General features: G+C 43.4%; 2 protein-coding genes across 2 annotated transcripts; both read right to left on the reverse strand.

Annotated features, from left to right (window-relative positions):
• Positions 1 to 1,984: 1,984 nt before the first annotated feature.
• UQCRQ (ubiquinol-cytochrome c reductase complex III subunit VII) lies at positions 1,985 to 3,086 on the reverse strand. Its single transcript, XM_082490064.1, has 2 exons — positions 2,868 to 3,086; positions 1,985 to 2,207 (listed from the first exon to the last, which is right to left on the reverse strand). The coding sequence occupies exons 1-2, from the start codon at positions 3,019 to 3,021 to the stop codon at positions 2,113 to 2,115; spliced, it is 249 nt and encodes an 82-aa protein (XP_082346190.1). The 5' UTR covers positions 3,022 to 3,086; the 3' UTR covers positions 1,985 to 2,112.
• A 2,212-nt stretch (positions 3,087 to 5,298) lies between these two features.
• Positions 5,299 to 8,613, reverse strand: GDF9 (growth differentiation factor 9; the record flags this gene model as incomplete). The annotated part of the gene is made up of 2 exons (XM_082489906.1): positions 5,299 to 6,251; positions 8,184 to 8,613. The coding sequence occupies 2 exons, from the start codon at positions 8,611 to 8,613 to the stop codon at positions 5,299 to 5,301; spliced, it is 1,383 nt and encodes a 460-aa protein (XP_082346032.1).
• Between the last annotated feature and the right edge of the window lie 9,219 nt (positions 8,614 to 17,832).

A 17,832-nucleotide genomic window follows, 5' to 3' on the forward strand; every position in this document is an offset into this window, starting at 1 on the left:
AGATGACTGAAAAATTTTCAGACATCTTGTTCAGATTCTGAAATACCCACCGGCCGAGCTCCCGAACGTCACATGTCCAGTGGGAGCCGTCGCTGCCGGTAACGGGTCCTGCATCCGGCTCCCTGCCCGGCGGGAGGCACCGGAGGCAGAGGACGGCTCGGCAGGGTTGCGACAGGCTGGCGGTGGAGCAAAGGGTGAGGAGGCGCAGCCTGCCTGCTGCCTCCCTGCCGAGACTGCAGCGGGGCTGAGCCGCTGCCCCAGCACTCCCTGGGCTGCGGTGCCATGGGTCAGCGGCCAGCGGCTGGGGTGAAGGTGCCGCGCCGTTGGCAGCTGGTTCAGACACAGTTCATCTGTCTGCGAATGGGGGCAGAGACCTTGCGAGAAAGACCGAGATGAGCCGCTCACCTTCAGCAGAGTTGCTGAGACAAAAAGGCATGGAAAAACAAGTATTTACTGAAGCTATCAATGTAAAAGTTCACAGGTGCTCTCATTTAGGTTACCCATCAGCTGCCGTGGGTGCTCTCGGAGGGTAAATAAGCAAGACACGAGAAAAGTTTTGAATAAAGCCTGCCTCTAGACATCTTTGCCAGCTCTCTCAATTGTAGTAGCCAGTTCGTTGCTCCCTGCTTGCTTAAACTACCTGGAAAATACCAATGAACTGAAGCGCACAGTTGAATTTAAGCACAGAATATTTTTAGCGCAACTTGCAGCACTGGATGACTTGAATTACTCCTGTTTATGCCAACCTCAGACTGCGCTTGGAGTAAACACAAGAGCCATAGGAACAACCCTAAGACTGAGCTTAGTCTCATGTGCTTTTTAAACATATGTTAAGAGTCCCAAAAGAAGAAAGCGTTCAGCTATAAAAATTGCATATCCCCAACTTCCTGACGTGGGAGACTGAGCATCTTTGTCTTCCAGACAGCCCAGCCCTGAGCACGCCGAGACTAACACAGGGAAACGTCACTCCTGCACTGCAGATAAGATAAACACTCAGTACCAGCCACAGGAATAGCACGACAGAGAGATAAATGTGTGGCTTTGTGCAGGGCATGAGCTCGAGACAGTCAGCTCAAGGCTGAAAGGAAAAAATAAAGGGATAAAGGAACCAGCCAGATGTTCTGGACTTCGAACAGCAAAGCCCGTTTATACACTTGGGGCCCCAGGGTGAATTTGTCACATACTTAAGTAACTTTACTACAAGCATTTGTTTTTAAATCATCTTCAGGTGTTGAACAGCCTTGTTTCTCCTGCTAGTTTCCAAGAAGCAGCTTCTAATCCAGCCTATTAACGCTACTCAGGTATCAGAATTGCAGTCAGCATCTGATTAATAAATACGATTACTATGTAATTAGTATCTCAGATCATAGAACAGCCCAGGTTGGGACCTCAAAAGATCCCTTTTCATGGGAAGGGAGCCCAGATGAGATTATCCGGCACCCTGTCCAGTCAGATCTTGAAAACCTGCTCAACCATGTCCCTGGGGAGGTTGTTCCAGTGATCAGTTCTCACGTATAAAATTCCTTTCTGACATCGAGATGAAATCTCTCCTGGTTCAAATTGTACCCATTTCCCCATGTCTTCTGTACATGAAGGGAGAGCTTCCGTACAGAGGTCAAAGTCCACACTCAATCCCGAGCCATCAGCCAGCTCATGCAGTTTTGGTCAATACCAAATCAGGTGGCCTATTTGTTTTTCACAGATATCAAGGTTAAAGGAAAAAGCAGTGGCCAGTGATGGAAAGGTAAAGGGAGCAACGAGCCGTTATTTCAAATTATCTCCAGCTGAAGGCAGCCCTCACTACACTAGTCATACTGAGAAACATTTCAAAGAAACAGGAGCCAAAAGAGGCTGGAAATGCTCTAACATAAAAGAGTTTGAGCATACAGAACTTTAGCCCGACTATCTCCCTGTACAAAGTGAACCAGACAGAGATTTGCTGGTATTCACCTTAAACATCTCAAGACACAGATTTCACACAAAGTCATGGGGCAAAGTTAAAGTTTATTAGACAAGACTTATCTCCCTCTTAATACCCTTCCAGTCATGTGAACAAGCTCAGCAACACCAAGTTGATAATACAGGCAGGTAACAGTCTCCTTATTAAGTCGATTACTGGTCATTTTCATAGTCAGCAGGGTTCTTCCTCTTCAGTCTCTCAAACTCTTGGTTGCCCCAGGTGTAAAGCAGATAGGCTCCCACAAAAGCTGGAAAGGAAAGGGGACACTCACAAGTCTCACTGCAATTAGCACAGAGCGGCTGGAACCCCTGGGCTTCTGCTACAAGAGACCGTGTTAAACAAGTCCACCATTACACAGATAGAGTCACAGAATTGTCTAGGTTGGAAGGGACCTTCAAGATAATTGAATCAATCTAACTCTGCCAAACCCATCACTAACCCACGTCCCTCAGCACCGCGTCTGCCTGTCTGTTAAACACCACCAGGGATGGCGACTCCACCACTGCCCTGGGCAGCCTGTCCCAATGGTTGATGACCCTTTCCATGAAGAAATTTTTCTCATATCCAATCTAAACCTTCCCTCGCACAACTTGAGGCCGTTCCCTCTTGTCCCATCACCTGTTCCTTGGGAGCAGAGACCACCCCCCCTCGCTACCCCCTCCTGTCAGGGGGCTGTAGAGAGCGAGAAGGTCTCCCCTCAGCCTCCCCTTCCCCAGGCTGCACACCCCCGGGTCCCTCAGCCGCTCCTCACCAGGCGCGTGCTCCAGACCCCTCACCAGCTCCATTGCCCTTCTCTGAACGCGCCTCCCCCATCGCCAAAAATGTTGATACTGAGGGGGAAACAAGGAGGGGTTCGATCCCTGAGGTAACTCCCCCCCCCCGGCCCGTCTACCCCCCCCATACTCACGGGGCACCACCTTGAAGACCTGGGAGCTGAACCGCCGCCACACGTTGGGCACCCCGTGCGAGAAGACGTTGGGGAAAGCGCGCTGCTCGAAGGGCGAGAGGCTGTAGGTGATGACATGGCGGACCCGCGCCAGGTTACCGAAATGAAGGCCCATGGCGCCGCCGTGTCACCTTCCCCACAGAACGCTGCGGCCGCCGTCCGCCCCGGAAGCGGAAGCGGCATCTCCGATGCCGCTTCCGCTTCCGGGGCGGGCGGCGGCCCGCTTCCGGGGCGGGCGGCGGCCCTTCCCTCAGCGCTGCCGCCGCCTGGTCACCCTGTAAAATCACAATTTATATACTGCCATTATAATAATTTAATCGCTATGACACTTCCCCTCAGCAAGGGGGCTGCTTCGGGGGGGGGGGGGGGGGGGGGGGGCGCCTCAATATCCTCTCATTAATACCAAAAGCAAGCTTATCGTCATCCAAGAGGCGGGCTTTTTGTGGCGGCGATGGTTCCCTGCCTCAGCCAGACGGCTCAAATATTAGAGTTATTATTAGAATAAGTATTGCTGCAGGCTGAAAATGGTGTAGCAGCATATATCCACCCTGGAGAATGTGGTCTCAGTATTTAATCCATTGCTGAGGTTACATATTTATGAAGCTGCATCCAGAAACGCAGTTTATTTAGCTTAACTTCAGCCCTTTGTTTTTTTCCATTTGTGCTAAAGAAATAATTTATTTTCCTCCTCAGTGGCTCACTGAAGCTGAATTCTCACTGATGGAAAGGGATTAGTGGGAGTGACACTGTATTAGGCAATGTGATTTAAACCAAACAAGTGTAGCATAGACTGTGGGCTGGTTGTTTTATTTTGTTTGACATCACCATATTTACCTTGGGCTTTCAGTATTTATTTCAAATGTACCTTCAGTTGGAGCCAAAGCAAGCACTATTTTTAGTTCAACAGTCCCAGGCTAATGCAATCTTCAGTTAGGAACTTCAGTTTGGTAGAAGCTATATGACTGTTAGCCAGATCGTGTTGCTCTTCCACAGAGTACTTCCAACTTGGAGAAGTGTCACACGGACAGTGACGAGGTGAGTCATTGTCACAGTAATACCAGGTCACACAGTCCCCTCGGGTTCAGTCCTTTCCCTGCCAGGCTGAAGGCCCAGCCCCCGGCTAAGCCCTGGGGAATCACACAGGTCAGGATCTAAGGTTAGGTGGCTTATTGTAGAAAGTTCAGGCGTTCATGTATCATTGTATTAGCAAGGCAGCATTTTAAAGGCTATTCTTAGCGAGTTTTGAAGAGACAGTGTCGCTCTACATCCTTTTATTAAAAAATAAACCAAACCAAAGATGTTTTTTGTGTGTGTGTAAGCCCTATCTAAAGCCCTCTTAGCTTGGGTCCCCAGCCTGAAACTAACATTTTTGACAAAATGCTTAAAACTAGAGAAATCTATTAATCAATCATAGTGAAAACGTGGTTTGAAAACACACAGAATTAAGGCACTGTTACCTAAAATTTTATTGTGAGAGGAAATTAGGTTGTGGCCCTACATTTTCAGCTACTAAACCAATTTAATAGTTTTTAAATGAACTCATTTAAAAGGTTTCTAAAAGCCTTTTTTTTTTTTTTTTTTTTAAGGCTGACAGCATTGAACATTTCTTCACAATTCAGAAGCAAGTGGCAGCGTAGTTCCACATGTAGGATCCTGCACCCTCACCCCTTGAGCAGTGTGGGATTTGTTCTTGGACTAGATCAAGTCTTTCTGTTTTTAACAGCTCACCAGTAAGCTGGTGCCAGTTCTTACTCAAATAGTTCTGTTGTTTAAATTTTTACAAGTTACCACACAGGTGTCCTTAAATTCTTATCACCCATGCTTGAGAAAGCCCAAAGAGCGCGACAGAAGAAAAGCAAGAAACAACCTTGTAACTTTTTACAGAAGCATAATGAAGAGTCATCTTCTGGCTTAGAGGAACTGGAAATGTGGTAGGGAAAAATAACAAAAAAACTAAGTCATTTTAACATTAAAGACATTCCTGTCTTCCTAGAGACTTGCTGGAGATGTCACGCAAAAGATTTCTTTATATAGAGGAAAACTAGCAGGCAGCAAATGTAAGTGGTATGCATGATAGGCATTTATTTCTTTTTTTAAATCTGTAACAAAACAGCTTAAAATAGACATCTGGTAGTTGAAACCTTTTCCACATTTTAAATGCAAATTTATTCCAATAAAAAGATAGTATTTACATTTAATTTTACATTCTAGAAAGGCTGAGTGGCTACAAAAATAAGTGCTATGATGTAAACACCACCTACTAACTCCATGCTAAATCCTAACTGATTTGATAGAGCTCTTAGAATTACAAACACGCTATTCATTTGATTACAGATACATCGAGAATGCAAAAATACCCAAACCCGGAGTAAAACCAATTAGGAGTCACCCACTACCGACAAGTGCACTTCGTAGCTATCATATCTTCATACTCTTTGTAGACGATGGAGCCATCAGGCTCTATGGTCAGGACGCTCAGCGGGCTGTATTCAGCAGGAACACAGGAGGGCTTTGGAACAGAGGAGTCCAGTTTCTCATATATTATGTTCTGTACCATTGTGTGCACAGGAGAGCCATAACGATGCCCGACGACCCTCGGGCAGTCACCTTTGCAGTACTGAGGGCTGTACCTGTGTGGTGCTATTATCCATTTGTCCCACTTTAGTTGGCTAAAACTTAGACGGAAGTTGTGAAGCTCACACTCATTTTGAGGGAACAGAAACTGTTTGAAATATTCGCTCAAATTATGAGGTGGAGTTGCTGGTGCTTCTTTCAGATTCTCATCTCTTCGACGTCGAGAGGCCCTTTTACCCTGTGAATTCTCTTTTCCTTTGTCACCCATAGAATCAATACGTGGACTGTTCCTTTGCCTGGGCCGCACTGGGTTTTTCCTTCTGTGTCTAAGTGAGTTCCACCTGTGATAAGCTTGCTCACTGGTATCATTCAGATAAAGCAGAAGAGAAGGGGGAACCAGTGCCACATTAATGGGATTTTCCAGTTTAGTGTTCTGTTGTGGATCACCCATCAGACAAGTGAAGTTCACAGCCATATGAATATTTCTCCTGTTAGTAGCAATTAGAGGCTGGAGAAAAGAAGTCACATCAATCTCAACCCACTTGCGTTTTCTAACTTCAAAGTGCAGGCTAAAAGCTACAGAGTGTGAAACGCTGGGACATACTTGGCTAGAAAAATCATGCTCTCTAACAAATAAATGGCACATGCATGTAACGGAAGAAGAAATGGGAACCGACGTGTCAAAGGAATAGAGCAAGACAGACTTGAGTAGGTGCTCGAGAGCAGTAACACGATCCAGGTTGAAGAGTAAATCCACCGAGTGAATATCTCCTGAGAAGGGAAACAAAATCTCCTAGAGTTAGTGCATCTTAATTTTCCCCCTAGACATAAATACTATCATGTAGTGGATAAGTAGAAAAAAAAAAATCAGCAGCAGAAGACACCAATTTAGATGTCTTCCCTTACTTTTATTATATGGAATTTCTACTTTGGTCAGGGTCATAAGACTTAAAAGTTAAGAAATGACAACAAAACCAAGAAACCCCATGATTTTAAGAGATATTAGGATTTATTTTGTTAAAAAAAAAAAAAAAAAAAAACAAAACAAACCACAGTACAGGAGGAAGTTACCAGTTGCCTTTTCGGTGTTGATATGGGGACACAGAAACTAGACACTTCAGATTATACAAGCCACAAAAGACAACGGCTACATTTTTTTAAGTGAATGTTTTCAGAGCCTTTTAGCGTTAACTCAAATTATTCTTCCTACTCACATATCGTTTCCTATTTACATCTCTTGATGGGCAGCTGCCAACAAGTCTGAGTAATGGCAGGGCAGAAATTTATTTATTAGCCCCATTAAAAAAAAAAAACCCAAACTGTTTCATGAGTCTCACTTTGCTTTTCTTTTATGAAACAGAACCAGAGCTTCCAAGTTATTCTGCATGCATATTTCTGTCACATTCACTCCTACTGTAAGATAAACTACTCTAATCTTTGCCCCACTGTTAAGAATATTTCTGGCATTCTTTGAATTTGCTCCAATTTCCATCTTACTTTGAGACTGATGAACTCATTTCCTGGCCTGTTTTCCAGATGTGGACATAGCATATGTTTAATAGATTGCTTTTTTTACTACTCACCACTGTATTTTTTTCTGTAAATTAGAAATTGCTCATTTTTGACCACACAAATATACTAAGTCATCTCTTCAAACTTCAGAAATCAGATGAGGGCTCTGTAGACCCTTGATAAACTTATGTTTCCTATAGTAATGAATTTTTCTACAATCGTGAATTTGAATAGCCTCAATAATTGTAGGAAGTTGGTCCAGATTCAGGCTGCTACTTTAATTATTATTACATTTAGGATATATAATCATGAGATTAACTGTTAATTGTGAGTATATTTCTGAAACTATTATATTATGCCAGGAAATTTTAGTCATGAACACTATTTTTTTTTTAATTTTATTTTATTTTTCATAGTGAATACTTCTTAACTGAACCTCAGTCTCAAAGTGCTGTTACTATGCACAAGTATGATATTTGTGTTTAACGTCATCTGTCTTTCTAAGTGGAAAAATCCAAGTCAGGAGACCTCAGATCACTTGTCAGCAGTCCCATAAGTAGAATTAAAGGCCAGGGATTCCTAGCTGCTTTCGCTGTGACAGCCCACATTTAAGAAAACCATGAAAGCACGGTAAGTTACGAAGTGCTCAGCCATCCCAGTTTTTCAGTCCTAAGTCTGATTTACAAGTAGTTCTACTCTTCCCTTCAGGAGGGTCACACATTTGGGTCGTGTTTTGTCCCTAGCAAACATACAAGGCGAGGAGAAAAGTCATCTTGCAATGGGCTTCTGGCAGTTTGTTCCAAGTCTCATTACAGCGCTATGTTTTTATGGCCTTGAAAAAAGCAGAACCAAGACAGGCAGTAGAGGAAACGTCATGCCCACTATGCCTAACCATTTTTTCCACTGTTCTGTCTTAGAACCGATTGTAGAATTTTCTCTGACTCATAATGAGTCAGGCTGAAACATCAATAGTATCTTGAACACAGTACAATTTGTGTGGCAGTTCCCAAACTGTGAAGAAGTCTATGTCTAATGCCATTCAAGGAGAAGTAGTTTATGAAAAACTCCTACCATCAGGATTAAAATAACAACAACTCTAAAGAAATAAGATATTTTTATACTATGCTGCAAGCACAGAACACATGGAAAACCCCCGTTTAACCTTTGCAACAGAAGCCACCCCACACCTACCTTTCATTAGGTCCCTGTGGCGGTGCTTGCATTCAGAACATGGAGTGAAAAGTCGAACAGTGTTATAGAGGTGGCTTTTGTTAGCCTTGGGGATTCCCTCCTTGGTAGCAGACATCTTATAGAGCCTCTTCATGTACCGAAGGGCCCTGGAGTGTGGCTGTAGCCTGGGGGCCTCGCTTTCCCAGTTCTGGTGTCCCCGGTCAGACAGCACCTTGAGAAGGGGAGGCAGGAGGGCATAGCCACGTCTCACACCTTTTGGCAGCCGCAGCAATGGATTTAGCTCACTGGCGATGTCCTCAGGAGCTACCAGTAACCCAGGGGTCTTGTCAGCAAGTACACGACCCCTGGAGTGGGGGGAACACTGGATGCTAGAAGAAAGCCAATGCAGACAGCAATAGAAACAAACACAAATTCTCCAAGTACTCTCCATGCTCTTTAGGGTTGCAGCTGAAAAAACGCCTCCCCTAAAATATTCAAGAAAAAAAGAGCACCTAAGCCCCATCCCTTATATAGGTCGCAGCTGTGGAGTAGAAGGGAGGTGTCTTTCTGATTAGAAACCAAAGAGAAAGATCTGCAGCTGTCTACTGAAACCACATGCTTGTTTGCGTTTAGGCTAGAGCCTTTGCCCATGAAAGCATATTATAAACAAAATCCTTATTTTGAGAGTTAACCTTTTTCACATGGTGAATTACAAAACAAGAGCGTGTGCCATCCTCCAGAGGGAGCTGGGGAGATAAGTTAGGATTGGCTAGTCTGACTAAATCCGTATATTTGCAGAAATACATAATGCTAAATATTATTGCTATTAGCAATTTAAGCTAATAAAAAAAAAAGAAGGAAACTGGTTTTCATTTTCTGTTGATATATTTCTCGTATTTCCTTTCTCTGTAGACAGTAATATCCACTTGAGAAAGAGGTAACTGTGACTATAGTACCCTCAGATTCGTTTTCACTCCAGCACACAGCACATATTTACTTCCAGTCTGATGTAAGGCATCCAAAAAGCAGAGTGCTTTTTCAGTGAGTATCAGATGTCTGTGGAGCATGCTCCAAAAGACTCCAAATGAAGCAATATTGATTATATCAGGAACATTTAGAAACTCTTGTAGCTGAACAAAACTAAAGGGATGGAGTTTAATTTTATTTAGTTAGGAAAATACAGGGGGGAAAATTGTGGTTTTGTAACAGCTGTTTTTAATTAGAGCTATGCTATCAATACTCTAGTGAAACGTCACCCATAATCTAACTTTCACATCTTAAGGCTTCTAAGTAAGGATTGCTTGTTCGGACAGTGTTTAATTAACTTACAAAAATGTCAGTCTGGCATTCTTTGATTTGGAGCGGAAGGTGAATTCAGATAACAATCTACAATATGAAATTAGAGCTGATTTGTTTATGATAAGAGGGGGATACTGTCACTTCTAAGGTCAGCTACGTTGAAACTGTTTTGTACAAGGTGATCTTATTGTAAAAATATATCCTTCAGTCAGGCATGCTTGCACCAAACAAACTCATGTGCTCCCTCCCTTGTGGGTTTGAATTAGTCCCACTTTACGTTAGTTTCAAACACGTGTAACTACAGTTTCTGCTGTCCCATGACAATTTAAGCTGCCCTTTAACCCTACCCTCTTCCATGAACCAAATGTGCATTCCTGCTCTCTCCTTTGCACTGATTTTTGATGTTATCAGATCTTGTGGTGGGTCCAGTCAGGGAGCTGAAATGGTAGGAAAATAATCAAACAAAAAGTGAATATTTGCTTTACCTTGTTGAAACCACTGGACAAGTTGAGAACAATTAAGCCTATCTTGAATAATTCAGGGCTGAACAGGACATGAGTGGTACTTCTGGATGATAAAGGCATAGGAAATCCTTGACTGTTATTCTGTATGGTGAGTGCCAAAATAGTATTACATGTTTTTATATATACACTGCCTTGAAGAGGGTATTCTGAAACATGTAGCTTTTGAAAATTTTGCTTAAGTCGACTGAAAAATTGATGAAACATGTGAAAGGACATGGAGATTTTAAACTGTAGATTTAAACTTAGCCCTGACCAGATGTATCCCACTCTTTTGCATAGTCTAGTGGCCTGATCATAAAACTCATCCACATTTATTAGCTGTCTTGTTGGAAATCTAAGCAGGGAAGTCAAAGTCCAAATATATCCAACTTGAACCGATACATCACTGAAGGGGCACCTTCACTGATTGCAATGACAAGGAGAAACCTAACACAAACTGCCTGATGGTGTATTGGCCAAAGCTGGGAGCTGCTGTAGTGATGGCTGGAGGGCCACCAACACAACTGCTTCTCGTCTCGTGGTCAAGCATAGTGCTGATTAGCATCCTGTGCTGCTTTGGTGTAGAAGAAGGTTAGATGTTGTTTATTTTCCTTCATCCTTGTGCCAACTGGGTTAGATGCTGAGGAGCCTTTCAAAGGATCTCACAGCAAAGTTTTCACATTTTTAGTAACTGGTTGCTCTAGACCTGTGCAATGTTTAATAGGTCAGTTGATTTGACTATATGTTGACTACTTGACACTTTAGAAAATGTGATAATTTTCCATGCATAAATAGGAGCTGAAATGCTCTGAGAGTGGCTGTAGGAATCTGGGGGTTCTTATTGTTACTGAAGTCTTCGCATGAATGCATTTATAACTTTAGGCAGTTCTTGAGCAGCTTCTAATAAACTGGACTTGCTTTGCTCTGCAGTAGGCTATAATAAAGAGGGAGAAAACTGGAGTTTATGTTGCTGTTGATTTTTTTCCTCTGAAATGCGGTTCCCCTGAGCAGATTACTGATCCAGTGCAGTCACAGCAATCCCTACATGCAGAGCTGAAGCATACTGACTTGCAGGGGAGTCGAGCTGGGGGAGGGAATGAAACAGGAAAGAGAGAGCCCTGTAAGCCACACTCGCTGCCAAAGCCAGTTTATCGTCCAAACTGTGACTGTTTGCTGGGCTTCAGGTTTCTCAATGCTGAAGAGTTGGCTGAAGAGTTATAGATTGCAGCTGTATTTGAGTGAAGATTCTGGCATACCTACGCTTGTAGGTAGTTGCAAATACGTGTGCACAAAAGCATTTAAGATATTAAAGACTTGTTTAGTAAAACACGATGTCCAAGGAAATTAGTTTCATCATATCTCTTTAAAATCCAGACTGTTATGGATTGTTTGATGGTCTCATGTTTTATATATCTTAAATATTTATTCTTTCTATTATTAATCATTAGATTGTTGCAGCAGAAACAGTATTTTCCTTTTTTTCCCTGGGAAATACAGAGCGAGTACCTAGTGTGTACTACCACAAACTATTAATAATTTTTAAATTCCTATCAAACAGAGCTGAAGAATGCGTAGCTTTGCCCTGTAGCTAGATAATGATGTTTGTTTGTTTCTACATGGGAGCAAAAGCATTAATCACAGGTATAGCTGTTATGCCCGGATAAACAAAATGCTTCCATTTTGGCTTGCTGAGCTGACTCAGTGGACTTTGAAATATAAGAAGTATCAGGTGCTCTCCGCAAGGGCCATTAATAATGTTGCAGAAACTTAGCTAACTGCCCATGCAGAGTTAACAGCTGAGTTACGTGTCTGCTCTACAGATGTGAGCTCTAGCAATTTCTAACAATTTAAAAAGAAGAAATGTTTTCTATTACTTCTAATAGCTTCTTCCTGCCATAAACCAAAAAGATCAAACAAATTATTTTAAAGAACCAATGCATGTATACATATGACGTTGTTGGACAAGACAGAATCAGAGCTAAAAAACTGTGTACCACTGATCTTATGACTACAGTGTAAACCAGATTTTTTTTATCACTGATGATAGCAGCCTATGCTCAAGTCAGCCCATTTTTATCTCCTTGACGTTAACATCAGCCATCCCTTAAACTGGTGATAGCCAGAAGATCGGGCTCCGTTTGCCTCTGTTCCTAACTGCCGCCTTGTACCTGATCGTTGCCGCAGTCTGCATAGTCTATGTGGTGACACCTGCCATTTGAGCTGTTTTTCACAGACACAGTGGGTGAGATTTTTCCCCTTTATCATATTTGAAATTGTCCCATGCAAGACTTATTTTTGTAGCTGAAAGGTCAACTTTCTTGAAGCACTTGGAAAAGAACTGGAATGTCCTAGACGTAGACATAAGCTGTGGCACTGATGGATAGTTTATTAATTCCTTTTTTCTTGCAGACTACTACTACCTATGCAGCTTTGCATGTATCATTTGTTTTCTTTATGGTTTAATTTATCATCACTTTATTATTGTTACTTATGGAACCTGGAAATTTCCCTAATGGACCATGACCCTATTTCCCTGTGTGCTGCATGAATACGGACTAAACTGCCCAGAGAGTTTGTAATCTAAATATAGGACAAGAGAAGTGACTTAGCATACAAGCAGTTATCTTTTATTTGTCGGCATCATAGAGTAGCAGAGTTTTAGGGATTTAAAGAAGATTCTAAGAGAGCATTGCTGCCGTTTGCATCAGGGGCAGCATTAAGATTTTGTTTGAAAATTTAACAGGTGAACAATAGGAGCTGGCCCCATGAGAGTCAGTCGCCAGAGTACACTTACCTTATAGGGGTGCTCTGAGGATGAATATATTAAACATTATGAACCATTCAAGCACTAGGATAATGCTAGTTTTGTAAGGACCTGAAATAGGTAGACACAGCTCGGCACACAGCCACGATCATGACTACATCTCAAGTATTGTTTGGTGTCTGCAGGAGATTGCTGTAATAGGTAGGTAAGAAGCCAGCAGCAGTGATGAGGTAATTTAGAGAGATGGTGAAACACGGTGTTTTTTCCACAGTAATCAGGTTTTAGAACATCAAATAATTCAAAATTTAGCGGTTATAATCATCTCAGTTCCTCAGGCAAGGGAAAAACTTGCATGAGGAGAATATGCCCAAGAGAGCCTCTGTCTTTGTTTACGTGCCCACCGAGGTCCCCAAAGCATTGGGACGAGGAAAGATCATTCCCTGGTGGTTGGCTCCAGTGAGGAAGGTGAGAAGGGGAAGGAGATGAGCGTTGTGGTGTACCTGGCAGTGAGGAGCGCTCAGAAGAGAAATAATACCCCTCCTCCAGGGGTGTCTCCCCCTATCTCGTACCTGAAGACACTGGTCTCTGAACTGCACCCCACGTGGTGGTGTCAGCGGCTGCTCAGGGGCTGGGGCAAGACGGGTCACCCACCCCTTTGCTTGCGGAGATGCCATCTGTGGCTTCTCTCTGCCTTGGCTAAAGAAGACTGCCTTCTACTGTATCCTTGTAGAGCTAAGGGGACCAGGCATATGGTGTGGATTTATCCAGTGGCATAATATTATGTTTTATTCTCCTGCCAAGGGCACAGCAGTGAGTCAACCAAAGAGAAAAAAACTGTTGCCTCCACCTCTGACTGCTTCACTAAGGCATCCATCTCTAAAGTACTGGATTCCCACTTCCCACTTCACGGTGCCTAAAGTTAATGTACATTTCCATTGTTCACAATAGGCATTTGTTCTTTGTTGCTAGAAGATCTAGCTGTAGCTGATCCAATACTCAGTTTAGTTCTACATAGAGTTTCTAGATTTATGAAAATAAATTCTCATTTTGTGGAAGTATCATTTTACAAAACATTTTAATATCTCGTGCCTTCTGTATGGGATTAGGATATTCTGACCAAAAGTGAAACCTCATCTCTGGTTTATTGTACTATTTATATGTCAATAAAAATAAGTAACTCTCTGAAGTGTTACAAAATATTAGCTGATAGATGAAGCAGACTGGCCTGAGTATGGAGTTTGCTGTACAAGGATACAGCGATAAACATCACGGCTTCTTAGAGGATGCAGAGGAAGGTAATGACAAGCTGGAACGGCGGTGCGTTTCAGAGCTGCTGCTGCCATTCCTTTGGGCAGGTTACCTTCCCGTTATCCCACCGGGCGTTGCTGTAAGCTGACTGTAATAACTCTGAGGAGAAGTGACCTTGTGGACACTTTGTACAACTAGAATTAATAAATGTTCTTGACGGGGTAATCAGTTAGTTCATTTGGTACATGAGTTTAGTGGCTTAACAGGCAGCAGTGTGAGAAAAGTTTTACTTCATCCTCTTGTGAAAACAAATGAATAGCAACGAGCAACCTGACAGCCTCACTCAGCCTCTGAAAATGAGACCAGTTTTTCCTTTGCTGCGAGGCTGCTGGTGGCTGCTTGGATATCGGTGTGGTATCTTTGTCAAACCTCTTCAGTCATACCGATGTGAGGGTACATGCTTCTGGAGAGCTTTCTTAGAGCTCTTCTGTGTCAAGAGTTTGGTTTACAACTCATTCACACATTACTTTTCATCATCCATGGGATGATTGGGGGAGAATGTAGATATTCAGTGCTAAACTATGGCACTCACAATTTTACCTGCTAAGCAAACATCACATGGAAAACTAGTAGGTTTCTCCTTGTTGTAATCAGATATTCTTTAAAAAAATAATGAGAGCTCATACTCTGAAAAGAAACAACAGCTGCAAGAAAGAGCTCCCGTAGGTAGCAGAGCACGGTTCCCGGAGGGGCCCTTCAGCAGAGGGACACCTCCGTTTACATTGTTTCTAGGCTGTGTAGCATCTAATAGGCATATAGCAAAAATATTGAAGTTAAGGTTTTGGTATGCACTTACCTGCAAAGACTGAAATCTGTGACATTGACTTATTTTATGTAGATCTTTGAGAAGCTATTATAGGGAAAGTTTTGTGCACACTTACAAATGCAACTGCCCAGGTGGAACCTGGGTGAGACAGTCTTTTAATACAGTTAAGTTTTTATGGAAATCAAACTTCTGAAGTTAGTAAACAGAACTGTCATTTCTTTGCACATGCTGTTTCTGATACAGGGAGGTGCTACACACACATCCATAAAATGCAGCTTTTGGGCCAAGTTTCAGAATACATTTAATCCCATCTGAGGGCTACTGCTGTCAGGGGTGAGTTTTGCCTTTTCCTCCGTGCCTTTTGGCCTTTTTTCCATGTGTTGGTGAACAGCTTTCACCCGGGCTGTGCGCTGAATGACCTGTTCGCCAGCTGCACGCTCAGCCCAAAGCTGTGGGGCAGCCTGGTATGTGCTCTTTGGGAAGGAAAAAGGTTGGAGGTAGCGACTTGAGAGCTTCTTATAGTTGGCTTAATTTAGGTATAATGTGAAGTTATACAATAGTATAGTCAGGTACGTTTTAGATACTATAGGTATCTAGAAAGATTCAGTGAAAAAATGTAAATGAGAAGGTAGAACGTAGTTGGGGGTTTTGTTTGTCTGAGTGGTTTTTTTCCCCCTCCTCTTCATAACTCCTCCAATCCTGTCTGCATGTTTATCTCCTTTCCCTTTTTTTCAGAAGGAAGAAAGAAAATACTTCGAACAAACTAGGAAACTGGAGTCTTTTATTGGATATTCTTTCTCTTGCATTGGTGCGCTGGTGTGGAAAGCTGAGTTTGCTAAGCTTGTTATTATCCCTTTCAGCCTTCCTGGTGTATTTTCCTGCCTGGCAATCTCTTGGTTACAAACTGGAGAGCAAAGAAAGCTCTGAAGAATAAAAATTGTGAAAAACAGCCTGCTGCTGTTACCTCAAACCTCACCTCAGACAGCATACAGGGCAGGTAAATTGCTGTATATCAGATGGTCAGATGGGATTTTTTTTTTTTTTCCAGAAAAGTTTTTATTCCCCTGAAGTAAAATAACAGTTCTGGCCATTCTTGCAGCATCTGTGCCGTAGGGTTCAGTTGTGGCTATAAGGCAGGACGCAGGAAACCGTGTTTTTCATTTTGTTGAGGTCTTGTTTATTTTACAGTATTACCAGATACGGTTAAGATGCAAGTCCTTATGTGACTCTTAGTGAGAAAACCCGCTAATTTAGCTTCTTAAACTTGCAGGAAAATAAATGCCAGAATGATATTCTTTTCCAGTTTCTCTGTTCTCACGCTTCAGACGTGGATATGCTCCTGGTGTGCGGCTATGTGTTCGGTTTAGGGTTGGACTCCATGACTTTAAGGGTCTTTTCCAACCTCAATACCTCTGTGATTCCACCCTGAGCCGTTCCTGTGCCGCGAAGCCCTCGGCTGGCGGCGGTGCGCGGGCGGCTCTGCCTTCTGCCCGGGCTTTGCGGGGTTTTTCCTCCTTTTCCATAAAAACGCGGCTCAGAGAAACGCCTCTCCCCTGCCGGCGGTTGCAGGTTCGTTCCCCTGACCCCACCTCCGTGCCTCCCCCTGGGCAGGGCCCTCCCCGCCACCTTCCCGGGCTACAAGTAGCCCCGGCAGCGGCGGAGACCGGCGGAGTTTTGTGGGTGATGTTCCTGCCGGTGCGGGCAGCGCTGCCGGCACAGCTGGCACAGCTGGCACAGCTGGCTCGGGGAGCGCGGGGGGGGGCGGCAGGTAAGCCCGTCCCGGGGAGAGGGGGGGATGCTCGGGGACGGCTTTGTCCCCGCGGACCTGGCAGAGGAAGCTGCAGCCTGATGGGACGAACGCTGGCGGTGACGATGCGTGTTACAGAAATTACACTGATTGCTTCTAATTACTGTAACCGTGAGCAGCCGTCTGGAAGCGATTCGCCTTTGAGAAGGTGAACGGGGGCTGCGGAGGTGGATGGGGTCGGGAGTGCTGGGAGGGGGGGGAGAGCCGCAGCGAAGGCAGCGAAAGTTCAGTGAGCCCCCGAGATCTTTGGAAACCTTCCAAAAGCGGCGTTTTCGCCAACCTGGTACCGCAATTCCCACGAGAACCGCGTGTCGCCGATGCAGCGCGGCCCCGTCGCCTGCTTTGAACGGTCACGGGGGAAAGAGTGGGGAGAGGGGGTTTTGGTTGTGTTTCTTTGGTGTGTTACTTCTGATCCTGTGTGTGGTGTTAAAGGCACGCTGCCAGATAACGTGCTGTTGTCTGCTACGAACAGAAAAGGGTTTTTTTAAATGATTTTATCTATCTAACCTGATATTATTTCGGCGGTAAAATGCATTCTTTCATCGTTGAGAATACGTGGAATTACAGTACTAAAAGAGTTTTGCTGTATAACAATGTGGCTTATTTATGCTGTCTTCAGCAGGAGGGTTTTTAATCTTTCTATTAATTTAAAGAGCTGAGCTACATAATTATTTCCTGCAAAAATCACAGGGGCAGTAATTGCCTGGACCCTTCTTTTCCTGTTGTGCAGAGACCTGTTAATAGGATTCTTCTCTCAGAAAGAAAGGTCTCCTTAGCAGCATTTAATGTCAAGAATGAAGCACTGTCAGGTGGAAACTGAATGTATTTCAATTAAGTGTATTCTAAAGAATTCCAACTTAACTCTAGCGTGTTCAGTGTTTTGCAAAATATTCATGAAGTGATGTATTTAACAAGTAGAAGCATCTCCAAATGGCATGCTCTTACGTGTGAAAATGAAGGAGAAAATAGTAAAGTTAAAACTTGAAAAACAATTTGAGTGTGTATTTAGAAAATAGAAATCCAGGTTGAATAAATAGGGGAGGTGAGAGAAAGAAAAGTCTTTTTAGGTGCGTGGGGGAGGGAATCACATAAGATTTTCCAGCCATTTACAAATGGTGAGAGAATATGCAAATGTATTTACTTATGAATTTGCCTGAGAGGGTTTTGGTACGCTCTGATACTGTCTCTTGTTTGGCTTTATTTAGTAGTGCCAAGGTGCAAGT

This window comes from Vanellus vanellus, assembly GCF_965231255.1.
Source record: "Vanellus vanellus genome assembly, chromosome: 13".
NCBI classification, from domain to species: domain Eukaryota; kingdom Metazoa; phylum Chordata; class Aves; order Charadriiformes; family Charadriidae; genus Vanellus; species Vanellus vanellus.